This window comes from Rhynchophorus ferrugineus, unplaced genomic scaffold, assembly GCF_030347505.1.
Source record: "Rhynchophorus ferrugineus isolate W39M unplaced genomic scaffold, kcgeb_rfMv2 rfM6, whole genome shotgun sequence".
NCBI classification, from domain to species: Eukaryota; Metazoa; Arthropoda; class Insecta; order Coleoptera; family Curculionidae; genus Rhynchophorus; species Rhynchophorus ferrugineus.
In genome coordinates this window covers 4554933-4582303 of record NW_027472585.1, presented here as the reverse complement: position 1 = coordinate 4582303, position 27371 = coordinate 4554933, and the positions used below count along the sequence as shown (strand labels likewise).

At 31.8% G+C, this 27371-nt stretch overlaps 4 protein-coding genes across 6 annotated transcripts; 3 read left to right on the top strand and 1 right to left on the bottom strand.

Moving 5' to 3' along the window:
• Positions 1-510: 510 nt before the first annotated feature.
• LOC143198849 (uncharacterized) lies at positions 511-19538 on the bottom strand. 2 transcript variants are annotated; one of them, XM_076408409.1, is made up of 22 exons: positions 19423-19538; positions 19319-19362; positions 19091-19260; positions 18789-18913; positions 17862-18019; positions 17595-17810; positions 17313-17539; positions 16490-16592; positions 16303-16430; positions 13695-13982; positions 13464-13635; positions 10892-11124; positions 10642-10834; positions 8572-8755; positions 8292-8514; positions 6563-6723; positions 6174-6363; positions 5174-5332; positions 4155-4283; positions 3966-4096; positions 726-1192; positions 511-662 (listed from the first exon to the last, which is right to left on the bottom strand). In XM_076408409.1, the coding sequence occupies exons 1-22, from the start codon at positions 19428-19430 to the stop codon at positions 595-597; spliced, it is 3777 nt and encodes a 1258-aa protein (XP_076264524.1). In that variant the 5' UTR covers positions 19431-19538; the 3' UTR covers positions 511-594. The 2 variants fall into 2 exon arrangements, with proteins under 2 accessions (XP_076264524.1, XP_076264523.1); XM_076408408.1 differs by having other exon boundaries at positions 6174-6367; positions 6567-6723; positions 19423-19537.
• LOC143198872 (transmembrane protein 104 homolog) lies at positions 3853-27360 on the top strand. Its single transcript, XM_076408477.1, has 5 exons — positions 3853-3877; positions 18990-19076; positions 25429-25613; positions 25667-25876; positions 25936-27360. Exons 3-5 carry the CDS (start codon positions 25584-25586, stop codon positions 27115-27117), a joined length of 1422 nt encoding a protein of 473 aa, XP_076264592.1. The 5' UTR covers positions 3853-3877; positions 18990-19076; positions 25429-25583; the 3' UTR covers positions 27118-27360.
• Positions 18661-25281, top strand: APP-BP1 (Nedd8-activating enzyme E1 regulatory subunit APP-BP1). 2 transcript variants are annotated; one of them, XM_076408441.1, is made up of 7 exons: positions 18661-19688; positions 21916-22211; positions 22279-22443; positions 22498-22680; positions 23873-24332; positions 24386-24658; positions 24772-25281. In XM_076408441.1, the coding sequence occupies exons 2-7, from the start codon at positions 22144-22146 to the stop codon at positions 25228-25230; spliced, it is 1608 nt and encodes a 535-aa protein (XP_076264556.1). In that variant the 5' UTR covers positions 18661-19688; positions 21916-22143; the 3' UTR covers positions 25231-25281. The 2 variants fall into 2 exon arrangements, with proteins under 2 accessions (XP_076264556.1, XP_076264557.1); XM_076408442.1 differs by having other exon boundaries at positions 18793-18869; positions 22029-22211.
• On the top strand, positions 22741-23819 carry LOC143198893 (enoyl-CoA delta isomerase 1, mitochondrial). The gene has a single exon (XM_076408508.1). It carries the CDS (start codon positions 22860-22862, stop codon positions 23697-23699), a length of 840 nt encoding a protein of 279 aa, XP_076264623.1. The 5' UTR covers positions 22741-22859; the 3' UTR covers positions 23700-23819.
• Positions 27361-27371: the final 11 nt, after the last annotated feature.

Genomic DNA, 27371 nt, shown 5'->3' with positions numbered 1-27371 from the left:
AACGATACTGTGAAACGTACCTAAAAGCAAAGCGGTATTATCTATATGGCATCAAAGATAGTATTTCAGATAGTAAGAGAAGGTATGGAACAATTTATCGCTGCCCTGATTCACAACAAATAATAAAAATCGAATAATTGGTAGAGAAAATACGTCATTTAAAGATTGTCTAGCTTTCAGTAGCGAAAATCAAAGTAAGAAAATCAATCTTTGTCGTCATATAATTTAGCTCTTAAATATCAAACGGCTTCAAAACAAGTTCCAACGAAAAAACCAAAAAGCATTCTAAGGCAACAACGAAAATTGGCAGAAAACATCTTCCATCTCTCGAAGTATCACCCGAATAGAAAATATGGAAATATCCATTATATGATGATATATACGTACACTTCCAGATCAGAACTGGATAAAATGTTGTGGAAGCGACAAATAGTAGTAAGACGAAGAAGGAAAGGTGACACGAAAGCCGAATGACGTATGGGAATATTAAATAAAATGAAGCAATTAAACTGTTGTTTAAATGTTTTATTACTTTAATAAAAATAGCATGTAAAAAATATTATTATATAATGAGATTACGTATAATTAGCCACCTTACAAAGTATATTGAGTATAATCGTTGAGAGAATTAAGGAAAGTATTCTCAACAGTAGAAGGTCCATCTGTAAATTGAAATATAGTATTTATATATTATATATTTTCACCTCAATTCTACAACTGCATACCAAGTGGATACCAAATATCTTCTGCGGGATCAGCTTCAGCTCGAGCAGACCCTACTGCCGACCGAAGAGCCAGCGGCAACGATATTGTAAGACAAGCCGGAGGTTCCCCGATGGCTTTAGATTTCAGCACACCAACAGGGTTGAAGGTGTTGTTTGAAAACTTGATCCGGAAATCTGCTGGAATATCTCGAGCACCCATTACCTTATAGTTCCATGTTCTATTATTTATCAGTTCGCCTGTTTTCTGATCTACCACTAATTCCTCAGTAGTGTAGTATCCCAGACCCAACACAAAGGCGCCTTCCAACTGACCGATATCAATTAAAGGACTCATACTCCGACCCACATCTTCGATTATGTCAACTCTAGAAACTTCATGTTTTCCTGTTAAAATATCTACTTCCAGTTCTAACGCGCAACAACCATAAACCGGATAATTCTTCATATTTGGCTCATCGGGAGAAAATCTAAAATCAAATCAAATCAAAGGCCTATACGAATTAATTCCGAGTCCAGGCATTAAGAAACTTTCTTGACTGTAACCCAAAGATATATTAACAAAAAATTTTAGATAAAGAGAATGAAAAGTAAATAGTAAAGAGTAAAGAACAAAGAGTAAAGAGTTAAGAATAAAGGGCAAGTGTAAAGAGTAAACAGAAAAAAGTAAAAGTGAAGAATGAAGAGTTAAAATTGAAGATTAAAGAGTGCAGAGTAAAGATTCAACAGTAAAAATTAAAGAGTAAACAGCACTAAAGAGTAAAGAGTAAAAAATAAAGAGTGAATAGTATAGAGTGGAAAGTAAAGACTTAAGAGTACATAGTAAAGAGTAATACGTTAAGAATAAAAAGTGAAGAGTAAAGAATAAAAAGGCAAAGGTAAAGAGTGAAGAGTAAGTATTGAAGAGGAAACAGTGAAAAGTAAAGAGTAAAGAGTTAAGAATGAATACTAAAAGGTAAAGAGTGAAAAATTAATAGAAAACAGTCAAAAGTAGAGAGTGAATAGTAAATAGTAGGGAGTGAAGAATAAAGAGCAGAGAGTGAAAAGTGAAGAGAAAATAGCTATGAGAAAGGAGCAAAAATTAACTAGTAATTAACAAACAGCTGGTAATATATTGTTTGATTTATTTATTTCAATTGAAAAAATATTTAAAATTCATGACTCTAGACGAAGAAGAAGTATTCTATTCTTCTTTATTCGTCAGATATTGCTCTTTTCCACTTTCTTCTTACCTCTATCGTGTAATTTTACTTTTATGGAATTTACTATTGGAGAAATTGAAAATATTAGTGTTTTATGAAAATTAAATCACAATCTTAATGAAGTAATATAATAATCTAATTTCGAAAAAAAAAAGAAACAAACAGTATGAATAATTTAATCACAACTATTGTTGTAAACGATAACGCAAATCGTCCTATTTAATTTATAATAAATCATTTTTATGACAAATTAATCCAATCTATTCTAATACCACTAGACAATATTCCCACATTATTGAAAATCAGGTATGTTATTGAATGGTAAAGATTCCATTCAAATCGATAGCTAAAATTATCGGACCATAAATTATCAATTAATATTCGCAAAAAAATATAACTTACGAACAATCGGTGAAAGTTTATAATTAACACGGTTGTTAAGGGAGACATATTAATTGATTAATTCCCCGACCTTGGGGAGTTTCTACCACAATACCTTTTTTGTTGAAGTTTCGGTTTCTGGAGTAGATTGTGTAGTTTAGGTTTAGTTGCCGGAAATATTTTACATTATTTTTTATGTTCTGGATAATTATCTACTGAGGTCAAAACATTATAGTATTTTTATTTCGTTATACACAAAAAAAAATGTTTATTTAATGATTGAAATCTAGTTTTGAGTGCAATATTTCAGTCAAGCAATATTTTTTCTCATATTTCTAATACCATTATAATTATTTATTAATATAACTGCTACTGTAATAATTATTCCACTAGCATAAAGAGTATCCTAAAATTTACTCAAGATTTCATTTAATCACCATTAGATATCACAAAACGACAACAAAAACAATTTGACAGAAAAAGGATTTCAGGGTCAGTAGAAATGGTGCACGGCGCGAAATGACGACGCATTAAAAGGATTTTTGAACATTAATGGATTGAAATGGAAAATGATTCTTCGTGCAAAATCATATTTAACGATCTTCAATCTTCATCTTGATAGATTAGTTAATCTTCGACATTACGCTATTCAGAAGAACACTTTGAAGCTATAGTACTAGACCTAGTAAAAGATAATTTCACAGAAATCCAATAGGTAGTCAATTAAATTTAGTGAAAAAAAAGAAAGAAAAGAAAGAAAAGAAAGAAAAGAAAGAAAAGAAAGAAAAGAAAGAAAAGAAAGAAAAGAAAGAAAAGAAAGAAAAGAAAGAAAAGAAAGAAAAGAAAGAAAAGAAAGAAAAGAAAGAAAAGAAAGAAAAGAAAGAAAAGAAAGAAAAGAAAGAAAAGAAGAAAAGAAAGAAAAGAAAGAAAAGAAAGAAAAGAAATAAGAGAAAGAAATAAAATAAAAGAAAGAAAAAAATAAGATAATTTATCGAGAATATTGACTAATGTTTGTTTATGCGTTCATACTCAAAATGCGAATGAAAGCTTCAATTAAATAGTTTGCCGATTTGCTTCAAAATATCTGCAATCTGGTTTAAAAATCGCTGAGATCCCGGCATTTTTGATTGCGTGCTTATTTAATGATTCTAAATGAGTTTAATATTACCGATGGTAGCAAAAACTTCAATTATGCCCAAAAAATTTACATAATCCGACAAAATCGACGCAGCTCTCTGGACAGTAAAGAAGCTCGAAAGGAACAGCAGCAAGCCGAAATTAGATTTTAAAAAATCATGGGAATTATCCGAGATCCATACATATTTCACCCCTTAAGTAATTTAAATTAATTTTAGTTTCAGAAACACATACTGATGTATTTATCTGTTATACTTACGTTATTATATGTACTCCTGTTTGTTACGTATTAATACAAAATAATAGTAATAAATTAATATGTAAAAAGATTGTTGCTTCTGAGTATCACAAATAATTTAGAAAAAATATAACACCTAACAATGGTAAAATAGAATTAAAACCAATAATTTATCTGTTTAAAAAAAAACTACACCAGTAGGAACCACTTCTAAAATAAATGTTCAGGATATTACCAAAGTCAAGAAAGTTTCTTACACCCTACAACTTCGTCGACCGCCCTTACAGCCCATTCGAACTGAGATTAACATTTGATTTGTAACACAATTGAATCAGTTCTTCCCAAGTTGCGTCAGGATTCTTATCTCTGATTGGTTTTATACGTGCCAATAGAACATCGCATGCCTTTAAGAGACCCTAAAAGAATCCGAGAAGTTTTATTTTGTGTTTTTTTTTATCTGGCCGAGAACGTTACATAAACTATCGCTTCTGAGGTGAGGCTTCCTCCGGACATGTATGTGTTGGGAGCTGCCACGTTATAACTGGGTTTAACCGATATTTTCTCAATGGGTATTTGGAATTTGTATGCACAAACTTGAGCTACCTGAAATATTGCTTATATATCTCAACTAAAAAAATTACATGTTCTTCAATAGGTTTTGCCTTTCGATTAGATACGAAATGTTTTTATATTTTAAATTACAAGTACCTATTAACGTATGAATTCCATCCCTAAAAAGTTAAGCCCGAGCCTAAGGGAGCTAAATATGTTGGATAGGACAGATGTTCACAATTTGGACATAAATTTATTTCGATATGAATTTTTGCACTCGGTAGGAAGATATCTTGCGTTGTTTTGTGTCCGATGAAAGTTTCGAGTAGTCCTGACGGTAACAATAAGAATCTAAGAATGAGTTTGGAGGCAATCTTTTGCATCCCAAATACTGCTGTTCTGTTATACAAACTTTACTGCACTACTAGATCAAATATCAGAAAGTCATTACTGGTTCTTTAAGAAAAACTACATAATTTTCAAGAAAATGAAAATATATATATATTTAAAATATTGGCCATTTGATTCTACATATCTTGCCCATCTTTCAGATAATTTGCGGATAAGTCCCATGTTTCAAATCTTGATGAAGATTTGGGCACATATGGGAATATAGTTGAGCAAACTTTTGAACCTGTTATCTTTGTAGGCTTTTCCAGCGACGTCTATGCACCTAGTCAATTGTTAACTTTTTCTGGAATTCTTGATTTATCTCAAAAAGTGATGATCACACCTTCATGACTTATGTACTACACCTTTCAAGATGAAACACATTTTAATACACTGAAATATATTTTAAACACTTCATGAGCCTTCATTTAACTTCATATGTATTCATAATATAGTACAGTCATTTTCATAAAAATAAAATAACAAATCTAATAGCGCGATTTCTAAATGAAAGACAAAACTTATTGAATTTCATATTACACTACGCATACCTTGGTATTGACACCTTGTCCCATTTCTATACCCCCGTGACAGACAGCAACACCACCATCTAAATGATAAATGGAGACCAACGTGGTGTAAGTCCCTAGAATCTCCATTATAAACTTCATTGGAACAATACTCATCGCTTTCTTCTTCCATCTATTTTCCTAGATATTTCGTAACATTAGTGGTAAATCATTTATTTTATTGATTGATGATTCTATTTTGAAAAAAATATCGAAAAATATCGGCCCAAAAAAATATCGATATTTTTCGACATCCCTAGACGTGGTTATTCAACATTAAATAGCATAGATTTTGAGACCAACTAGAGGGACTTCAGCAAGGATATTCATGGAAATATTAGATAAACACGTGACAAAATATATGCATCTTTAGTTCAAATTAATGGCTTTTTTATTAATTGACAATTTTCCTTTAAAGAATTTTTTTGCCAATGAAATTCCGTAATCCAACAGCCTGATAAAATTATATGATAAAACTGTTATAATTAAAAATAATCTCCACTTATATATCATTACAAAAGTGTAAAAATGTTTTGAAAATTTTTGAAAAATGTTTGAATACAAAACAAAACCGTGTATACGAATACGTTCTTTTTGAAAACACGAAAAAAAAACGAAATTGCTTCTACCCAACTCATTTGGGACACTTTGATGAATCTTATCAATTCACATACAGCAATAATGTTTACCAAAACAACAATGTATACATTTTGAATGTCATTCAAGAAACTCCTTGGCATATCACAAAATTACAGCCACAATTAACAATGGTTTTTTACGATTTTTATTCTAGATGAATTTTTAAAAATTAAATAATACGTACACCAGCAAGCATATTAAAATTTCTAATGAAAACGTCCAATATTATATAGTGACTCATAAAACAAACATTTTTAATTCACACTAAAACTTTTATCACTATTATCAATCGTTTGATGTGACCCAAGATATTTATATTACAATTAATGTTATAGTAACTTACATTGTTAAATTGTTTGATTGCTTGTTTTCTTCTACTGATGTCATCGGAGGTCTCGATCTCACTGATGAATTGTGCGATGATCGGATTACCTTTCGCGTCTAAATTAGCTTTTCGTACATTTAAAGGATCCACTTTTAATTCCGCTGCTATGTGATCCATGATTGTCTCTATAGCTGCTATACCCTCTAAACTACCTGAAGCATATGTTACTTCGTATATTTTTATTTTAAATAATAAGTAATAGCTGGCGATGGCCAGTATTTAAAAAAGAAATGTTAATTTCATTTCAAACGTATTATTTTTAGAAAAGTACCAACAAAAAAAATCTTGACAATATAATCAAATATTGGACTAATATTAACTATTTTTAAAATGTTTCTCAATGATACTGACCTGGGGCCCTCATATAGGCGTAAGGGTAATTATCGGTAATGACTGTGTACGTATCAAAACTCCATGTATCAACATTGTAGCAACTTTCAAACTGGGATATCAATAAACTATCAACAGGTTCATTCCCACCTGTCCCAAAGTCTGTGTAAATGCTTGCCTGAACGAAAAAACAACATTGTTGAATAAGAAACGAGTGGATATATTAGGTTTATGAAAAAGTATTTTCTATTTTTACTAATAGCCATACTATATAGTGTTTGAAAAGTATCATTCGTTTACTCACTCAAAAATTGTCACGTAAAAAGTGTCGACATATTTAGTTTTTTACTTCCAAAAAGGATAAATGTCAATGAATGTCCGGATAAAATTATCAGGTAAATGTAGAGGAAGTTTGTCTAGAACTTTAGGTTTCTTTGGTTTGTGGCCAGTATGAGAATCGATTTGGTGGATTTTGTTCTGGAAATTTCGTTGTCAAAGATGAGTCTCTCTAATGACTAGCCAATCGTTGAAAAAATCCATGAAATCCTTTAAGATACTGAAGTATTCTGGCATATTTCATCTTGCAACTTCCCCTCATTTACATATTAGATCTAACAAAAGTAAATCCATCAAAAAAAATATATCCAATAGATGATGTTAATTATATCTCATTCTATAAAAAGTCCGACAATTCATTTCCTGGAATTTGAAATCTATCTGTGATGATTTTGATTCATTTAATATAATCTAATTCGTAATTTTTTAGTCCAGATGACACCTTTATAAAGAGCAAATTGAAAATTTTTGATTAAGTTCTCTGGGGTTTCTGCTACTGCCAATATTTCCGTATCACCATCAAAGGTGGCAGTTGTGCTATATAATTTCTGTGTGAGAGATCACTGATGTGAAGAAGATAGAGCACTTATCCCAACACACTTTCGGGTGGTACGCCAGCGCTTGTCAGTTTTAAATCAGAATATGTTCCTTCATATTTAACACAGAAGTATTCTTTAATCAAATAAGATAAGCAACCTGTTCCTGTCCATGTTGATCCTATTTATTAGTGAAAAATTCGCATCGAGAAAAAGATTGTGAAAACAGAAACTCTCCCAGTTTTCTGAGCCACCGAATGAAACATATTTTGTTAAATGAAGCTTTCAGTATTTTTTATATATTTATTTCTTGTTACTATACCTATTATCAAAACTGAATATCGAAAGAGGCTCAATACTTGGGGTTCTTGGAAATTAGGACTAAAAAATTCAATGGGTTGATCTTTAATTTGTGAAACACAACAGAAATATGACAAAAAGTTAATCACATACGACAGTAATGTGCGAAAAAATATCATTACAAAGAGAAACTTCAGCAGCTGTTGCAAATCCCACCACCAAACCAATGTTATCTTAAATCACAACAACAGACCAGGACACATCTTTAGTGACTCGGCAAACCACCGTATAATCCAGACTTTGCCCCATTCGACTACCATTTTTCTCGGTCTCCTTAAAACAGGATTATAAAGATCACTCACTTTCTTGCTTCACAGTTTCTTTTGCTTAGAAATTTCTACAGTGGGGAAATTATAGTTTTACCCGAAAAGTGGCAGAATCCGTCAAAACAGCATGCATTTCAAATTTATATGAATTATTATTTATTCATATGAAGAAAAAAAACCGAGATTACTTTTTCCCCAATCCACTATTTTCGTCTTAGTGTTACTATAAAACATGAAGTTTTACTTACATCGAGATACTGAATTTTACCAGAATTATTTACGCCGACTTTGTACCGACACAGGCAGGGAAACCTCTTCCCGATAATATCCATGTTATCCTCGAATTCCATCCACATTCTGACGGGCTGGTTCAGTTTATAGGACGCCAGAGCTGCGGCCGCCGTTACATAAGCGTTCCGACTGAGTTTTGCCCCAAAGCCACCCCCCAATCGACGAACAAACATGCTGATTCTGAAATGAAAATGATCTTAATAAAAACACAAACCTATCAATACTATCGGCGTATACTTTTGTGATGGGATATCCAATACTTGCGATATCACCCCTTGAATATGATCCATCCACTGAGTAGCTGCGTAAACAGTGAGGCCGTCTTCAGTAGGTATCACTGAACAGTTTTGATTTTCCATATGGAAATGGTACTGTCCCTTAATATTCATCTCCCCTTTGATTACCTTCTTAACATCGTTACCTAGTTAAAAACGTGCAAGTTGAAGTAAAATAGGCTTCTTGAGGAGACACAAACACGTTTTTATAGTATTATATTTTACTGATCAACAGTAAGTATCTTTAGTAGATTACCAGTGATTTAAATTCGGCCTAGTTCATTTAAAGTTCCTCTGTAAAACTCTCACGCAGATTCATAATCAAAATAAATTGAAAAGCGATGTCATTGTACTAGAACCTTTTCCTATTTTTAAATAGCATCACACTTAATTCACTCTAAATATAACAGTTAATATAAATCACCAATAACCAAAGCAGAGATCGATCTTGATTTCTTCATAAAGTTGAAAATGTTCGATTCATTATTTCGAAAATCGTTGTCCTTTTCAAAAAGCATAGTAAAACCGCATAGAAAATATATTTAAAGCAATATTTTCTGGAGAATTGTCAATGTATTTTTAAAATATTAATATTTATTCATCCATAGTCTATTCAATAAAAAGGCCAATGCACATCATCATAATGTATGACGTCAGGACGTCGCAATTTTGCCGCATTAACTTATAATTTTGTTTTACAGCGTTTACTGATTTGTAACCTCTAATTATTATTACTAATATTCAGAAGAATTTTGTAAGCATTTGACAACAGTGTCGACTAGTACCAAATGGAATTTTACTGACTGATGCTGACACATCCAGACAGCAATTTGTCTCTTTTTAATTGGCTAAAATGAGAAGGAAAAATCCGCTCCGAGTTTAAAATGAATTTAAATTTTCACAAACTGTACTGGGCAGTATATTCGACGTCATCTATGACGTGCACTGGCTATTCATATTTAAATTTAATAAAGTTATTAGAACGATCAAATTATATTTTGCTATAAATACAAAAAAAATATTTCGAAAAAATGGCGGAGGCGCAATTTGTAACATATGACAATCGGATGCGGTCGGGTCAAGATCGAAAACACTAACACTCACTACAGATTTTTATTATTAATAATTAGCAGCATTTTAACGTTTAACAGGCACTTTGCAGATTTAATTATCAATGTGTTGATCAAGAAAGTTTATATGGAACAATCCTCAAAGCGTTCACAACTGCTTGAAATGCTAAGCATGTCCTCAAACAGGATTTTCTCATGTATTGCTCTATCCTGGGTTTTCCAGTTCTCTAATTCATCAAAAATGTAAAAATTCGATCGTTAATCAAACAAAGCTGTTTGTGAAAACAATAGTCATAATATTTTTAACATTTCTTTCTTCTGCGCTTGCATTTATTCTTTAATAGTTCCAACAAAATTTGGAAAATCAGAAGTAATATAAAACCTTAAATGATATTGTTTAGAACTAATCAAAATCCGTGAATCTACCATATAAAAACTAGTCTTGGCACCACCGCCTGATTGAACTAGGGCGGTGGTAAAATTGGTGTAGGTTAGGAGCCGAATTATAAATTGTACGAGTTGTTGCCTATATATATGAGTGATTTTAATTTATTTTTGTGTAATTTCTGCAATATATTCGTCCAATATTGGATAATAATTATTATAAGAACTACTCCTTCTTACGATTAATTTAATATTATTGTTTATAACCGTTATCAAATAATAAATAAAAATGAATTTTAATTCAAATAATATTAGCAAAACATAATTTTAACTAAACATCAACAAGCCAACGCTGATAAAGTGGGACAGCTATTTAGATCATTGTTTACAGTGGCATAAGTTCTCAGATCTCATTTTGCTAAACAAGCATTGCAATTATTAAATTTCGTAGGAATGTATGTCGTTTTGATATTAGTTTATAATAAACAGGGTGTTTATAAAATATCGCTCTAATAAATATTACTTTTAAATTGGTTCGAATATAATAGTTGGGTAATTAAATTTAAAGAAAAAGTTACCTTTTGTTTTTGGAACAAACGAAGTTTGATGTGTCACTCGATCCATCTTGTTGTTCTTCAAGACGTCTCGTATGGTAAGCAGAGGCTTCGATGTTGGAGCATTCGTGTATATTTTTACCAATTTCTCGGCTCTGCAAGCTTGATCTTGACTGTTTGCTACTAATATGCCTACTGGTTGAGAATAATAGAGAACCTGAACAAAAAATATCATAAAAATATATCGAGCAGAAGTAAGACTACATCAAATCACCTTGTCTTTACAAAATAGTTCTTCAATGACCAGCTGATCACATTTACGGACTCCTATATTGTTTTCGCCTGGAATGTCGGCAGCGCTAAAGAAGGCCACAACACCGGGTAATTTTAATGCGCCACTAGCATCGATCTTCTTGATTATGGAACCAGGAACCGATCTAGCTTGTACTAGAGCCCCGTGTAGCTGACCGGGAAGGTCCGGCAAGTCCAAAATATATTTAGCTTGTCCTATCAATATCAATTCAATCAATAATTATTGTTTCACACTATTCAATCTAGTTCTTGATATCCCTACTCACTTATGCAACTAGCCAAACATGTGCAATGGTGTTGGTGATGGTTTTAGCATATTATTTTTAAAATAATCAACTAATTAATGAAGAACGTAAAAATCTCAACGAGGCTAAAGAGTAGTGTTATGATTACATCCTAAAATAAATAACTAGCAAAACAATTGGAGGAAAAAATATGCAATAAATAAAAGAGTAAAACAAGAAAATGCTTTCACAAAAGAAAATTCACCAAAATACCCTATGATCAAGAGGAAGGCAATGGTTATGATAAGCAGATGACCTATATCTAAAAACAAAGAATATAATGATAATATAAAGTACTAACACAAGTACGAAACAAAAATTAAAAACCAAAAACTAAAGATAAACTGTCTAGGAATTAAAATGTTAAGTGGTAAGGGAAAAAACAATTAGATATTTTGATTGAATATATAATTTGAGATATTTTTTTATAAAAAAGGAAACAGAAATAGAAAAAATAATAATAAGAATATCAATTACTGGAGCAAATAGAAAACAAAAAGTAATTACTAAAAACATGAAGAAGTAGATCAAAATTAACTGTCTTTGAATAATGATATTACGAGATGGATAACGAGACAGATAATATTTAATAAAAAAGAAAGAGAAATAATAAGAAGAAACAGTAAGAATGGAAAGTAGTAACAAAAAAAGTAAACGAAAAATTAGAAATTAATAATTGTAATTTTGGAGTTATATTGCTAGAAAATATAAATAATATTACATAATAGTAAAAAATTAATAATAAATCTGGTAATATATCGACCAATAAGTATAACAAAAATTAAAAAACTTGATAAATTAGAAGTAGCAAAAAGAAAAATGAGAAACCGTACTTGAACAAATAAAAAAAAACGTATAGTCTAGTCAAAATTTTTTTGTACACACGTCATCAAGATCTTTAATGTATTGCCTGCCGTAATTTATAAATTCGTTTCAGAATCAGACAATATTTTCCTTCTCATTTTATTCTTGTTAAAAAGAGATACAATGCTGTCTGATTAGTTCGAACACATAAACGAAGGAGTCTGTCAAAGCCGTCCAGTTGTCAGACGTATTCAAAATTCTTGAAAGCAATAGTGATAAGAATAACTGTAGTTGTTAGATATACTATAATGTTAAAATAAATTACATTTGATAACATTTTTGTCCAGTTATTTTATTTTGATTAAAATGTTATTGTATATCAAAGCCAAACTGAACTAAAACTAAAACTGAGTAGATGCGGCAACATTGCAACGTTTTGATATCACAAATTTCAATGACGTATGTACAAAATAACTTTGTGTGATTTGCATTTAGCATCAGGTGTTTGCATGTATTCTGATCATTTTTTAAATTTTAAATGACATTTACTAAAAAAAATATGTACAATGTATATTCATTATTATGTCATTCAATAGTTTCCATCATTTTCTACAAACTTTCCCCACCCTTTTGGCAACCTTTTGGCTAGCACCGTGTAGAAAGAAAGATGTTAGTTTGGCAGAGATTCCACCATCGACCCATTCTGGAACTTCCTCAGCATTTGATAGTCAAAAGACGCTATGGCTAGTGAGTTTGACTTTGCGTTTGGTACTTGCTATTGCTGTCAATTTTTTTGGCAATAAATTGTTCAATATGTTTAATTAAACATCTGCAGTAACAATTTTATTCGACTTAACTACCAAATTACTATGATTTATTGATTACTACCAACTCTCCATGATTTTTGAAGTTGGGATCTTTGTAATAGATCTGGTTTTCATCGCCAATCACATCACACTACAGAACAATGTTCTACTTTGCATGTCAAGTAATGAAACCGAGATGTTGAAGCAGCTGGAACATCCATTTTCAGGCAACTCGTGTGGTAGCCATTTTACGCACTTTTTCAACGTCATTCTCCCATTGCAAAGGCCTAGAAACAGATGATTCATCAGCTGTTGAACTTCTTGAGAGGTCATTGAGAGACTGAACTAGATTTGCGTCCAATAAGTCTTTCATTTCTTTGTCTTCGAACTGTTTTGATCCTCCAGGCCGTTCTTTGTCACTGACCACAAAACCATCACTTTTAAATGATCGAAATCAAAAACGACAATTGAAATATGACAAAGCAACATCACCATGAGCTTCTAAAAGTGTTTGGTGACCTTGAGCAGCAGAATTTAATAGTTAGGTAAGCATTTACAATGCATCGATCAAAATATACATAAAAACACAATGTGTAGTCTACACACAGTATACCAAAAGTACTGTCTAAGGATTCCTTACCTGATGTTTGTGCTAAAGCCTCAATTTTGATGACCGGTTGAGTTAAAGGATATAAATCTTTATCGCTGTATATCTTCTGGGTACCATTTGACACAGGTCTATAAAGCAAGGTACCACCACTGACATTTCTTTTATTTTTGATGCTGCCTGCCGGTGCTATGTTAAGTACGCACTACAACGTCATAATTTATCACTTTTACTGCTACTAAGCTACATATTAACCGACAGTACCTTGTAGAATAAGCTGATGGCCAATTTTTTTCGAAACTCCGGGCTAGGATCGGGTAAAACCCAATCGGGAACCAATTCCTGATCCAAGCACCTGAACACTGCCTGCAAGGTACTATTATCGAACAAATTCTTATTGACCAGTAGCAATTCCGTATTTTTGGCGTGTATAAAGTTCGGATTTATTCCGCCATATAGTATGGTGGCGCTGCGAATAAGACCATTGTCGCTAAAATTGAACAAGAAACCAGCGTTCACCATGGCATGCGCATTTTGGGCTCTTGGCATTATCTGAGGAAAAAAGATTAATGATTTTTGTCATTTATGAGTAGGTTCAGTGTTAGGGGTTATACTACCTTAAGTTGATTATTGGCTTAGAGTTGGTTATTTTTTTTATTATTGTTCTTAGTGGTTCAATAATTTATCCAGTGGACAATAAGTATTTCTTATGACTATATTATATACATGACATGTAGAAAATCATTTTATTAAGTATTCTGTTTAAAATATTATCGTAATTAGTTAATACTACTATAAATGTTAGTCTAAGTATAGACATCTATAGAGATATCATAATCAGAGAGCATGGTGTAATGGCAAAAATCCAGAAGATAGGAAGATGACTGACACATCAATTGAATGACAGGAAAATGAAAAATCGAATAATCGTTTGTGAAATGCTATTTTAATGGTTTGATCGAAAGTCACTTCTGCAACGAATAGTAACGGGCGACGAAAAGTGAATTTATTTTGAAAACCCTAAGTCCCAAGAATCATGGTTATTACCTGAGGAAGCCGGCCGATCGAATCTAACGCCAAATCGTTTTGGTCGCAAGACAAAGCTATGTGTGCCAGTGAGGCCAAAGTGGCATAGTGTATTACGAACTGTTGAAATCTGGTGAGACAGTTAATAGTGATTCCTACCAACAGCAAATGATCAATTTGAACTGTGCAGTGATCTAGAAACGTCCAGAATGGTATCGAAGACATCGAAAATAATTTTACAGTACGATAGACCTTGTCCCGTCCGACAATCAACTTCTCGCATCAATGGGACACGCGCGTTTCAGAACAGCACTTCACCAATTTGTACGAAGTTATAAAATGGCTTTATGAATGGTTTTGCTCAAGGACAAACAGTTTTTTGTAACAGCATCCATAAATTGCCTGAAAGGTGGGCATATAGAACCAAGTAGCTAATACTTTGACATAATATTTCTTCCGATTTCTTAAAAGTTATGTAGTTTTTTCTGAAAAAAATCGGTAATGACTTTCCGGTACTCCTAGTTTAACAGGCCAATCGAAAAGTCTCTGAAAAGCAATTCGAAGCCCAATTAATGGATTTTTGCCATCGTTTTCACTAGCTTGTGACACGGTGTATTGTCTTGGTGAAGTAGCACCTTATTTTTCTTAAAATGTGGCCGTTTTTCGGTCATTTCGTCCATCAAACGGACCAATAACGCTATGTAATAGTCACTGTTGATGGTCCTTCCTTTTTCAAGGTAGTCAATGAAAATTATTCCATCCGCGTCCAAAAATACAGACGCCATAACCTGACTGTTGCCTTTTCCCACGCTGTGGCTTCCACTCGGATGGTTGTCCATTGGACTTCGGAGTGAAATGATGGAGCCGTGCTTCATCTGTTGTCACATATCGAGGCAAAAGCTCGGGTTTATTACGCTTGATCATCTTCAAACACTAGTCCGAAACATCAACTCGTCGTTGTTTTTGGTCAAAAGTGAGCTAACGCGGTACCAACTTTGCACAGATTTTCTCATACCCAAATATTCGTGAATGATATGATGTACACGTTCAGTTGATATCTCTAGAGTGTCTGCTATTTCATTGAATTTCAATTTACGGCCATTCAAAATCATTTTGTGGATTTTTTAAATGTTTTCGTCGGTAACAACCTCTTTTGGGCGTCCACTGCGTTCATAGTCTTCGGTGCTCATTTCACCACGTCTAAACTTAGCACATCAATCCTTGATGGTTGATTTCGCTGGGGCCTTGTCCAGAAACTCGGCATCAAGCTAAGTTTTTGCTTCAACTGTATTATTTCCCTTCAAAAAGCAATATTTTATCAACACGCGAAATTCCTTCTTATCCATTTTTTTAACAAAAACAAAATTTGTTTCACTCAAAAAGCTGTAATTCACAAACTAATGATCCGACAGTTGTAAAATTTATACACTCGTCTTTTAATGGTTAGGACTAACAAAAAAACATATGGATTTAATTCTAGTATCGCCATCTATATGTCAGGCCGGGGACTCTTCAATTGACCTGTTATATCGATTTTTTCCAATTCCAAAATACTCTGTACCAATTAAGAAAAAAAACAAGAACTGTTCATTTTTCGGTGTCACAAAGCAGTATATCCCCTTAAAGCTCATTTCGTGATCAACATGACATACATTATAGAGAATGATATCTATGAGCGTGTGTGAATAAATATGAAGGTCATATAGACATAGAGCATTAAAATCTAAAGTATCACAATAATCAACTCTATGATCTTATATGCATTATTAAAAGGCATCCAGAGGAATATTTGATCAATAATTCATATATCCCTTACAGACACATACACTAAATTCTATATACTGACCTTGTAGCTGGTGTAAGAATAAGGTTTGGTAAACGGATCAAACACTATTTCCAGAATAATTTTCTTGTTCATGTTGACGTTCAGAAAAGCAGATGGAGTCACTATTTGCGTGGTGTTATTAGTGTCAACTAAAAAGATATTGCGCGTTGATTATGTTCTCGTTGAATTGAACTGGATAATTTATTACCGATTACAATACTAGCGTTAACAAGCTCCAAAATCAAAAATATATCAGATGGGAATTCTGGATGTTGGTGTTTTATCATTAAATTACCAGCCAACGTTCCAATCTATAATTAAAAGAAACATATTTAACAGCATGTTCCATAAAATAGACGATACTGAATTACTGTTGACTGGGACAGTTAAAGCAGGAGGAGATGTTTTGCTTTTTTTATTTGTTGATGTATGTGGCAGTGACTATTTCTAGATGGTCCCAGTCGGCATTCGATGAACTTCGGCAGTTAACAAAAAGTTATATATAAAAATAAAATAATGTTTTTATAATGATAATAGCACTCTTTCGTTGTCAGACCGAGAACTATTCACCTTACTCTCGTAGATTTAACATACGAAATACAGCAATAATCTCCAGCCGTCACAAAACAACTGAATGCCATGATGATCCAATCACTGAAAACTGCTAAGATCTCTAATATCACTTAATTTCGAATATTGGATTGAAGTCCATAATTAATTTCTTATAATTTTGATAAAATTGCGCTTCTGAAAATAAAAGTTCAGAGATATATGATTCCATTTGCTTTGTGTGCAAGAAAATTTAACAAAAAATATTGAAGAAAGAAAAGTTTAAAATTTCTCATTAATATCTCCTCTCAATTTTTGAATCCAAGGAAATATATTATATTCTTCAAATACACATATATTTTACAACAACTGGCAACGTGGCAATATGTGTCCCTATGAGTGGATTCTAGTTTGAGATCACCCAGCCCACTTGCAAATTTAAAAAAAAGTGTAAAAAAAATAAGCAAAATAAATAATCTTACGTTTCTAACGGGCACGTGAGCCACCAAATCGATATGATCAGCCATCTTTTCAAAATATCCATATTGCGAGTTTTTAGCTGCCAGTGCCTTGAAAGCCTCCATGACATACGTCAGCGTACAGTTTCCGCCAAAACTAACACTGTCTTGGTTCACTTTGAAAGTTGTCAATTCAGGCACACTGGTTATGTCAATGTACACGTCTAGGAGGCCGTGCTCTCGATAAACCCCTGAAACGTCACAAAAAAATAATTGCTGAAACCAACAATGTGGTTTATTTATTACCTCTGGCCGTATTCCCAGCGACTAATTGATAAGTTTTGTTTCCGATTGATGACAAAACACTTAACAGATCTTCGTGATTATAAACCTTCATCCACTGAGACTCACCGACGGTAAAGCATATCGGACCGTTACTACATGGATCCTTACAGTTCTCTCTACAATTTGCTTTATTGCAGGATTTGAAATCCTCGATATCATTCACGACGGTCTTGCTGTCTGTAAAAACACAGGTTTAACGAGGCTAGCATGTGTTTAAATCGTACCTACCAGAATCAACAGCCAATGTTTTAAAAGCCGTTAAAATGGGACGATATCCCGTACATCTGCATAGATTCCCACCGAATGATCTTTCAATTTCTTCTTTCGTCTTTGGGCCGGATTGGATCAAAGAGAACATGTTCATTACCATTCCAGATGAACAAAAACTGAAGGTATCATAACAAAAACCCAGAAGGCATTAGAATCATATAATATAAAAAAAATTAATTGCTACATAAACTGAGCACTAGAAGAATGATTACAATTTGGCTTTGAACGTCTGAATCATTACTTCAACACCATAAAGAGTTAATATTAAATCATATTCTATTGCTGATGAAAAGTGTCATTCAACCGTCGATTCGGCAAGTCATTACTTCTCTTTCCGATTAAATAAAATGGTATTAAGTAGATCAAAAGTAAAATAACCTCTTTCTCTTTTGAATTAATTAAATTTATTCAAAATGGAAATCAAATTGATGTTGAATTACCAATCATTCCGTAGTTATTCAAAATATCTCTTAACAGAGTTTACCAGAATACTGGAAAAACGTCATCCATCGAAACAGGATATACGTATATTTTTCGAAAAATTTCGAAAATAATGAATAAAAAACGAAATTTCTTTCCCCAACTTTAAATGTACTCAAAATTAAACCAGCTCATAATATTTTAATAAAATCTGCATTAATTAAGTTATTTGCTTTTTAGGTGTAGTACACCCTGTATACCATCATAAGCATAGTAATTAAAAAATCAATATCGATAGATAAAACAACTTATTACGAGCACAGAAAAAGAGAATTTTAGTTTTCTGATAACCTTTCTCTATTTTAGACTCTTTTCCTTATATCAGTAAGTAACATTTACATTACGTCCGCAACATATTCCCCAAAAGTTTAAATATATTATTTTAAACATAATGCAACAGCTTACCCACATTGAGTTCCATTATTATCAGCTAATAATCTTTGGATCTTATGGTAACCAATTACGCGATTACCAATACCCTCGTTAGTAAGTATTTTCCAACCATGGCAAGAAAATATTGATACCAAACACTGAAAAATTTTTTAAAATGACAGATGCGCTTATAGTATAATTATAATAATTAAAAAAAGGCGAAATAAACAATAGAAAGGCGAAAAATAAAAATTGTCAATCAAAATAAAAAAACAGATCAAACGATATTAAAATACTTCTAAAAATAAATAATAAATAATAGTATAAACATTTACCGAATTAATCGAAAAGTATTTCTTCCCACCACTTGCATCCAATGTCTCAACAGTCACTACACAAACTCCACATCCTCCCTCAAGACACATTTTTTTTGTAGCCGTTAAATGCATTTTTTCTCTAAGATATTCATTGAGCGTCGTACCGGGATATAAATCATTGCTTTTAACTATAACGTTTAATTTATAATATAAACTAATAAATAAGCTGATATATAGTTAGTATACCTGAATGTTCATTATCATTAAGAGAAAAACGGACTTCTTGTTGTCTGGAATTGTTTTAAATAATCTCTAAGCAATTTATATACATATATAAAAAATAAACTTACATCTTCATTGTTTCTTACAATATACTATTTAAATCTATATGAAAGTATAGCTCTGAAAAAGAAAACGTTGGAACATAAACCAAAAATCTATTTCAAATGATATTTTCCTGCAATTAATTCCGATAAGAAAGTTCATTGAACAAAATATTTTATCATAAATAATTTTTTAAAAAGTGTAATTGCTTTTTAGCTTTACAGAGACCTATATAAAATATTATTTTAAATCGTACGTTAATAGATGGCGATAACTTGTGTCTAATTCAGGGGTGTGCAACTACAATGCTAAGTGGTGGGGCAAAATCTTGTTTAGTCCAATCATTGGTGGCGCTGACAACGTGAATTTGATTGGTTAGTTTAAAAATATTATATAGAATCCTGTAAGGAAAATAATTTGCTTTGATTGGTCAGCCATTTCACGTGACTATTTTATGACGTCACATTTGCTGGCCAATAATATTTGAATGAAAATCGAATTTAATTTAAAAAACTAATTTATTAAAATAAAATCCTATACAAATATACATAAATGTAAATAATATAAATAATAATAAAAAACAACAGAAATATACATAATTGCAAAAAGCAAAAATAAATAAACTACAAAAATATAAATAAAAAAAATTAAAAGCCCCATACTCCAGACAAAATAATTAAAATACTCTTCTATAACGCCTGCTCCCTTTTTCGTATTTGTTTAGTGCCATCAATTTTATAGGATCTATTAGAGTTCTATCTTGTATTTGTGCTATACTGAAGGTAAACTTTAAGTCCTTCCCTGTTAATATTGAATTAACTTGTTTAACCCAAAAATACAATGAACATTTGACAATAAGATTTAAAATGTGGTCTTCAAAATCGCTATGGACTGGGCAGTTGAAACGTTTAAAATTTATGTGTTTTTTTAAGACATCTCTCAGAATAACAGATATGCTATTTTTATGACAAAATCTAGGTATTAAATAAAAGAGATAGCTTAAAGATCTACAAACAGTATAGTAAAACAGTCTTGATGGAGTTGTTAATTTGGGTCTACGCGGCTGCATCGCTTCTATAAAATCAGTATCGAGTTTTTGATCTGTGGAACTACTTAATGTAGAATGTAGACAGATATTGCACGTTGTCTTTTTTCTCAGAAGTTTTATCAAATAGCCTGAAATATAGACTAACGTGCAACGTTCCACTCTTGTTTTCCTCAGAGCAAAGTTCTCTGGAACTGAAAATATAGACTCAACTGGTGATTCTACAACCTCTGGTGATGCTACATCTCCAGTTAAAAAATAATGTAAGTTATCTAAAGCGCCTACATGTTCATCTTCTTCACAATTTGCTCCGGGCGAATGATGTGAAAAAAATGAAATGATGAGCCCTTTTAGAAATTTCTCGAACATACTGGGGGAAGGATGCTGTTTCTACCTCTATGACCTCTAATAGATCCAACAAAAATCTTTAAGCAATCTTGGTTAAGATTTGTTAAACAAATGTAGTTATTTGTAAATTTAGACAAAATAGATTTCTTTAAGTTAATAAATCCCCTAAAAGTAGCAATTAAATTTTTAATTGATGGCACCATAACAAATATTTTCTTAACAAGGCAATCAAATTTAAATATATAATTCCTCTACTATAAAATGATTGAACACTGATTGTTCTAAAAAGTTAAAGTATTGCAAATATTTTAGGGATATTTTACAATTAAAAGTAGTATTTATTACTACTAATTATCCAGTTATATTAATTATTACCTTCTTGTAAGACTTCTTTATGTAGAGACATCACATTGACAACATACGCACAACTTGGTAGATTAATTGAATTTTATTACTACTAACATCTTCATAAGTTTTTGAGTTTCTGTAAACAAACAATATATAAACAGACATGTAGTAGATAGATAATTTTATATGTACCTGATAAAACCAATGATGGATATGCATTTACCCAAGTACCTGTTCGTGAAGGAAGGATAATTCTAAATTTTTCACTAATATGTCCATAACAAACACCATGACGTTGATATATTTGCATTGTGGTTTATCCAGGTAACTTACTATTATTTACTTGATCAACCCATTTTTGGAAAGTATCGAGATCATTCTTTGGGAAACGATGTCTAATTTCCGTAGTAGAATTTTACCCCGGTACACTACATCTTTTACTACACTGACGTATTGTCATCAATTTTTATATTATTACCCCATAATAATTAATGTAAAACAGAAAATATGCACAACGCAAAACGAAAATTTCGTGATCTAAACAAAAACCATAACCTACAAACAACAAACATAAAAATGGACGCCTATAGAAAATGCTGATTTCACACAATTTGATCGACCAATCACATTTCATGTTAGTGGCGGCACCTGCAATTTAAACTGCCAATCACAATTTGCGATCGCAGCGCTACAGTTGATTGAACTAAACAAAACATTTCCCCAAGGTCGCCTATACCGTGAAATTTCTATTTTTTCTATGGTCTAATTATCCCAACAGTATATTTAAATTTAACGTATTACAATTTATAATTACATGTTGTTCTTAATTCACATGTCTTTTTATGTAATTATTTATGACAGAAAATAATTAACACATATATAATTTCAAAGAAGAACCTACACACTATAACCGTATATTTATATGTCAAGGAAAACCGAGAAGTATACTTAACTATTACAAATATATTTAAATTTGCCATAAAATAAATAGATCTATATTAAAATAATGTCATCGCCAGCCCCGAAATCACCAGAACAAAATGAAAAAACCAAAAAATACGATCGTCAACTAAGGTAAATCCTTAAATATTTAAATAATCTTTGAAAAAGTGCGAAAATAATTTCTTGGTTGAAATTTTAGATTATGGGGTGATCATGGTCAAAAACTTCTTGAAAATTCAAAAATATGTTTGATTAATGCCACAGCTTTAGGAACCGAAATAGTAAAAAGCTTAGTTTTACCAGGTATTGGTTCATTTACAATTGTTGATGGGGACAAGATATCCGAAGAAGATATTGGATCTAAGTAAAATTTATTAATTACAACAAATTTTCTTAGCTTTTAATGTATTTCGTATAGTTTCTTTTTAGAAAAAGAGTCGTTGAATTCATCTAGAGCGCAAATTGCAACTCAGTGCTTACTAGAATTAAATCCAGATGTACGAGGTGATTATATTGATGAGTCTGTCGAACATGTAATATCAAATACCCAAAATTTCTTCAAAAATTTCGATGTTGTTATTGCAACAGCTTTACCCGAAAAGTAAGTGATATTTCTATCTCATCATATGTATTTATTTATTTTGCTAACTTCAGAGAATATAACTTTGAGGTTAAAGGTTGCATTTTATATAGGGATCTATTTTGGTTTTTAATTCAATTTTATTTCGTATTTTGATCTTTGTACCGCGTCCTTATTTATATAGCTACCTTGGAGTTAAAATGGCTTTTAGATCATTAACTAAAACAATTGCATTTTCGCGATTTTCAAGAAGTTTTAGCGCTGCAAGTAATTTAGTAAGAGTAGAAGTAAGTGATAAAAGTGGTATTGCTACCGTTACTCTTCAAAGAGCTCCTGTTAATAGCTTGAATCTTGAGATTCTAGCAGATTTCAAACAGTCATTAAAAGAATTAGAAAAAAATAAATGCCGAGGCGCTATTTTAACTTCGGCTTTCAAGACATTTTCTGCGGGCCTAGATATCAATGAAATGTATAAACCTGAAATAGATAGAGCGAAAAAATGGTGGACAACACTTCAGGACGTTTATGAACTGTTATATGGTTCAAGTTATCCAACAGTGGCTTTTATAAATGGTGCTGCCCCAGCAGGAGGATGTCTGCTTTCAATGTGTTGCGAATACAGAGTTATGGTACCCAACTCCATAATTGGATTGAATGAAACTCAATTGGGTATTGTTGCCCCAGCCTGGTTTGCTAACACAATGGAAAATATAATTGGGAAGAGGCAAACAGAACTTGCCTTAACTACAGGGAGACTATTTTCAACCGAAGAAGCTTTCAAAATAGGACTTATTGATGAAATTGTGCAAGGAAAAGAAGATGGAATAAATAGAGCCAATGCATTTTTCTCTAAGTTTTCAAAAATTTCACCCTTTGCCAGAAATTTATCAAAGCAAATAGTTAGGGGTGATACTTTGAAAAAAATGTCAAAAAATAGAGAAAATGATTTAAATTTGTTTTTACAAACAATTTCTCAGGACTCTGTACAAAAGGGTCTAGGATTCTATATTGAATCACTGAAAAAGAAACAAGCTACATAAAAATAAATATATATATACATATACATGTATAATTAATAGAATTGTTATATTTACATCAGTTTTATATTTTCTTTTTTCATAGTATGCTATATATTTATAATAAAAATCATCTTTTTATAATTGCATTTTCATTATTCTTATAATCCTTTAAAACCACTTTAAATATATTTTAGAACATTGATTCAGTTATCCAAACACCTATGGGATATTGACGTACCTTTGATTGTTTGTCGAAGTGTTGGTTTTATTGGTTACATCAGGCTTCAGGTCAAAGAACACACTGTTATAGAAGCTCATCCCGACAGTGAAAGCCCTGATTTAAGACTGAGTACTCCCTGGCCAACACTAAAACAATACCTGGATAGTATCAATATTGAACATCTGGACCAGAAAGAAAAAAGTCATGTGCCTCCATTGGCCATTCTGCACTACTACTTAAACAAGTATAGGAATGAACACAACGGCCAAATACCACAGAAACGAGAAGACAAGGAGATTTTGAAACAAATGATTCGAGATAGTGGCCATTCAGAAGAAGGCAACAACCGATTTGTCTTAGAGGAGAATTTCGAGCAAGCCATACATTATGCAAACAGCTGTATTACACCTAGATCTATACCAGAACATGTAAAGGTAAACAATGTTTGTATACCATTAAAATTTGGTATTGAACTGTAATTTTTAAGGTCATTTTAGATGATGATTGCTGTATAAATTTGAAACAGCATTCTTCACCATTCTGGATAATGTGCGCGGCATTGCGAGAACATGTACAAGCTGAGGGTGAATTACCACTGAAGGGCACTTTACCAGATATGGCTGCTGATACGATGAGTTATGTAACTTTACAGAATATTTACCGAAAACAAGCTGAACATCACATAGAGAGCGTTTATAGAAGAGTACAACAAATAGTGAGAAGTTTAGGGCTACCTCAGGATTACATCGCAGAAGATGAAGTAAGTTCAAAAGAGAATGTTTCATTAGCATTAAAAATCTATCAGCCTTTTTTTTTGAAAATCATAAAAATATAGTATTATATATGCAATATTTCAATCGTCACAATTTTTAGGTTAAATACTTCTGCAAACACTCAAGTGAAATTCATGTCATTCGTGGTAGTTGCGTAGCAAACGAATATCATAAGGCCAACCCAGATCTAACTTTTGATTTAGAAGATCCAGACAGTCTGATATTTTATTATGTGATCTTAAGAGGCCTAGAAAGATTTATCAGTGAATATAATGCCTATCCTGGCCAACTAGATGACCAAGTTGAACCGGATATACTCAAACTTAAGGCAATTATTGGAAAGTTATTGAATGAGTGGGGATGCTCAAATATTTTAAGAGATGAGCGCGTGCATGAAGTATGCAGATATGGAGGCGCCGAACTTCATTCTGTGTCAGCAATTCTGGGTGGTTGTGCTGCTCAGGAAGTCATTAAAGTCATAACACATCAGTATAAACCTCTAAATAATACTTATATTTATGATACTATCACATCTACTTCGGCAACGTTTTGCCTATAAATGTATTTGTAATATTATTTGTATTAATAAATAAAGCTTCTTTTCAATAAATAGTTTCATTTTCTAACATTTATCACATTTATAAAAATTGCTTTAATAGAATTAAAATATCGACTAGGATACTTCTTTTTAACAATATCGATATTATCAAAATAACGAAATATTTTTTTCCGTGTAAATTATCATATGACATGATAGGAAGAAATAAAGCCTAACTTCAGTATAGTAGATGTCAAATCATTAAATAACAACAAAGGATATGTAAACGCAAGCAGTTAAAATAAAAGATATGAATTTTTTAATTAGCTATTTTTCATTTTTATTTGTGATATAATAGAAATCGACGCACAAAAATGCCACAAACCGATCAGTACTCACCAGCGGTGCGACTTTTTGTTTTTCCGTGTATATATTATTTTATAATTGATTTTTGTAGGTGGGTTTAGTATATGTTTTTAATCTAATAGTTGGTACAGGGGCATTGACTCTCCCAGCAGCATTCGCAGATGCTGGATGGCTTTTTAGTACATTGGCCCTTATTGTACTATGTTTTGTGAGTTTTATTACTGTTACATTTGTAATAGAAAGCATAGCCTGTGCGAATGCTACCATCCAGTGGAGGCGGATACAGTCTCATAAAGTTGATGTAAATTATTGTGAGCTTAATTTAGTTTTTATTTTTACTTAATTAATTAAATATTTTAGGAAAGTGAAGTTCCATTAAATAGTGGCTCAGATACAGAAGATAACACAGAAGAGACAGCTATATTACTTAATAGAGCTAAAAGATTTTACAATCTCAATACTAAAGTTGAGCTTGGTGAAATTGCTGCTCTCTATTTGAGTAAAGTGGGACATGTATTCTTTTTCCTTTCACTGTGTATCTATCTTTTTGGTGACTTAACAATTTACACCGCAGCCTCTGGAAAAACACTAGTAAATTTAAGTTGCAAGTCATCTAACAATACAGAAAATTTCACTGAATTATGTTGGAAAAATTCAGAGTATAGGAAAATAGATATATACAGATTATATGTAGCTTTATTTGGATTACTAGTGGGCCCTTTTGCCTACTTTAATGTACAAAAAACAAAATATATACAAATATTCACTCTAAGTATTAGGGCTGCAGCATTTACAATTATGGTTACTTTAGCAACCATAAGACTAATTAATTATGGACAGCAAGGACATCCAAGTTTAGTCAATTTAGCTGAAGTTCCAGCATTGGCAGGTTCCAGTGTTTACAGTTTCATGTGCCATCATTCATTGCCCAGTCTTCTTGTTCCCATATCAAATAAAAATCACCTTATTAGCAAGATAAGTATAGACTTCTTTTTGATTTGTTCATTTTATTTATTAGTCTCTCTGACAGGTTCATTTGCCTTTGAGTCAATTGATGTTTTATATTCTTTAAACTTTATTCAAACTGATGGTTCTAGTTTTATTATGAAGGCAATTGGCATGTTTTTGGCAGCTTTTCCACTCTTTCCCATGTGTGCAAGTTTTCCAATAATTGCCATAACAATGCAAGCAAATTTAAAACATTTATTCTTTGAGCCTTATGCCATAGAAAGACATGGTTTTTTTGTTAAAAGGTTGATATTTCCAAGCCTAGCTGTATTTCCACCAATTGTTGTAGCTTTATCAACTCATAATTTAAAGACATTGGTTGAAATAACAGGGTCATATGCAGGTGTAATAGTACAATATATTGTTCCTGCAGTTTTAGTGTTCTCTGCTAGAAAACAATGCTCAGTTGACTTTGGAAGTACTTTACACAAATATGCAAGTCCATTTAGACACTATGGATGGTTTGTATTTATTATATTGTGGGCTGCAATTTGTATTGTCTTTGTGACAGTAGACTTTATCATTAACCACTAAGGCCAAATATTAAATCAATAAGTATTTTAAGAAAAATCAATTGCGGCTAACTAAAAATATCTGATTTAGTCAACTATAATATTTTTAAATAGGACTGTGATAATCAAAATATTTTTATTACAACCAAATGTAATTTACAGGTTTGTTTTAGAATTCACAATGACATTGGAACAAATATTAGATTGTAAGCAAAAAATTGTTTATTAGAACTATATTTAGACAAAATAAATATTTTAAATAGTATACATGTATTT

What these genes read in the sequence shown, in the direction of transcription:
- LOC143198849 (XM_076408409.1), bottom strand. An exon ending in AATCTCAGTTCGAATGGGCT is followed by an intron (nt 1,193 to 3,965) that starts GTAAGGGCGGTC and finishes ATTTGATTTTAG; the next exon opens with ATTTTCTCCCGATGAGCCAA. An exon ending in AGATATTTGGTATCCACTTG is followed by an intron (nt 663 to 725) that starts GTATGCAGTTGT and finishes TTCAATTTACAG; the next exon opens with ATGGACCTTCTACTGTTGAG.
- APP-BP1 (XM_076408441.1), top strand. Translation starts at nt 22,144, where the DNA reads ATGTCATCGCCAGCCCCGAAATCACCAGAACAAAATGAAAAAACCAAA. An exon ending in GCAACAGCTTTACCCGAAAA is followed by an intron (nt 22,681 to 23,872) that starts GTAAGTGATATT and finishes AATATATTTTAG; the next exon opens with AACATTGATTCAGTTATCCA. An exon ending in CTATACCAGAACATGTAAAG is followed by an intron (nt 24,333 to 24,385) that starts GTAAACAATGTT and finishes GTAATTTTTAAG; the next exon opens with GTCATTTTAGATGATGATTG.
- LOC143198893 (XM_076408508.1), top strand. Translation starts at nt 22,860, where the DNA reads ATGGCTTTTAGATCATTAACTAAAACAATTGCATTTTCGCGATTTTCA.
- LOC143198872 (XM_076408477.1), top strand. Translation starts at nt 25,584, where the DNA reads ATGCCACAAACCGATCAGTACTCACCAGCG. An exon ending in CCGATCAGTACTCACCAGCG is followed by an intron (nt 25,614 to 25,666) that starts GTGCGACTTTTT and finishes TGATTTTTGTAG; the next exon opens with GTGGGTTTAGTATATGTTTT. An exon ending in TACAGTCTCATAAAGTTGAT is followed by an intron (nt 25,877 to 25,935) that starts GTAAATTATTGT and finishes TAAATATTTTAG; the next exon opens with GAAAGTGAAGTTCCATTAAA.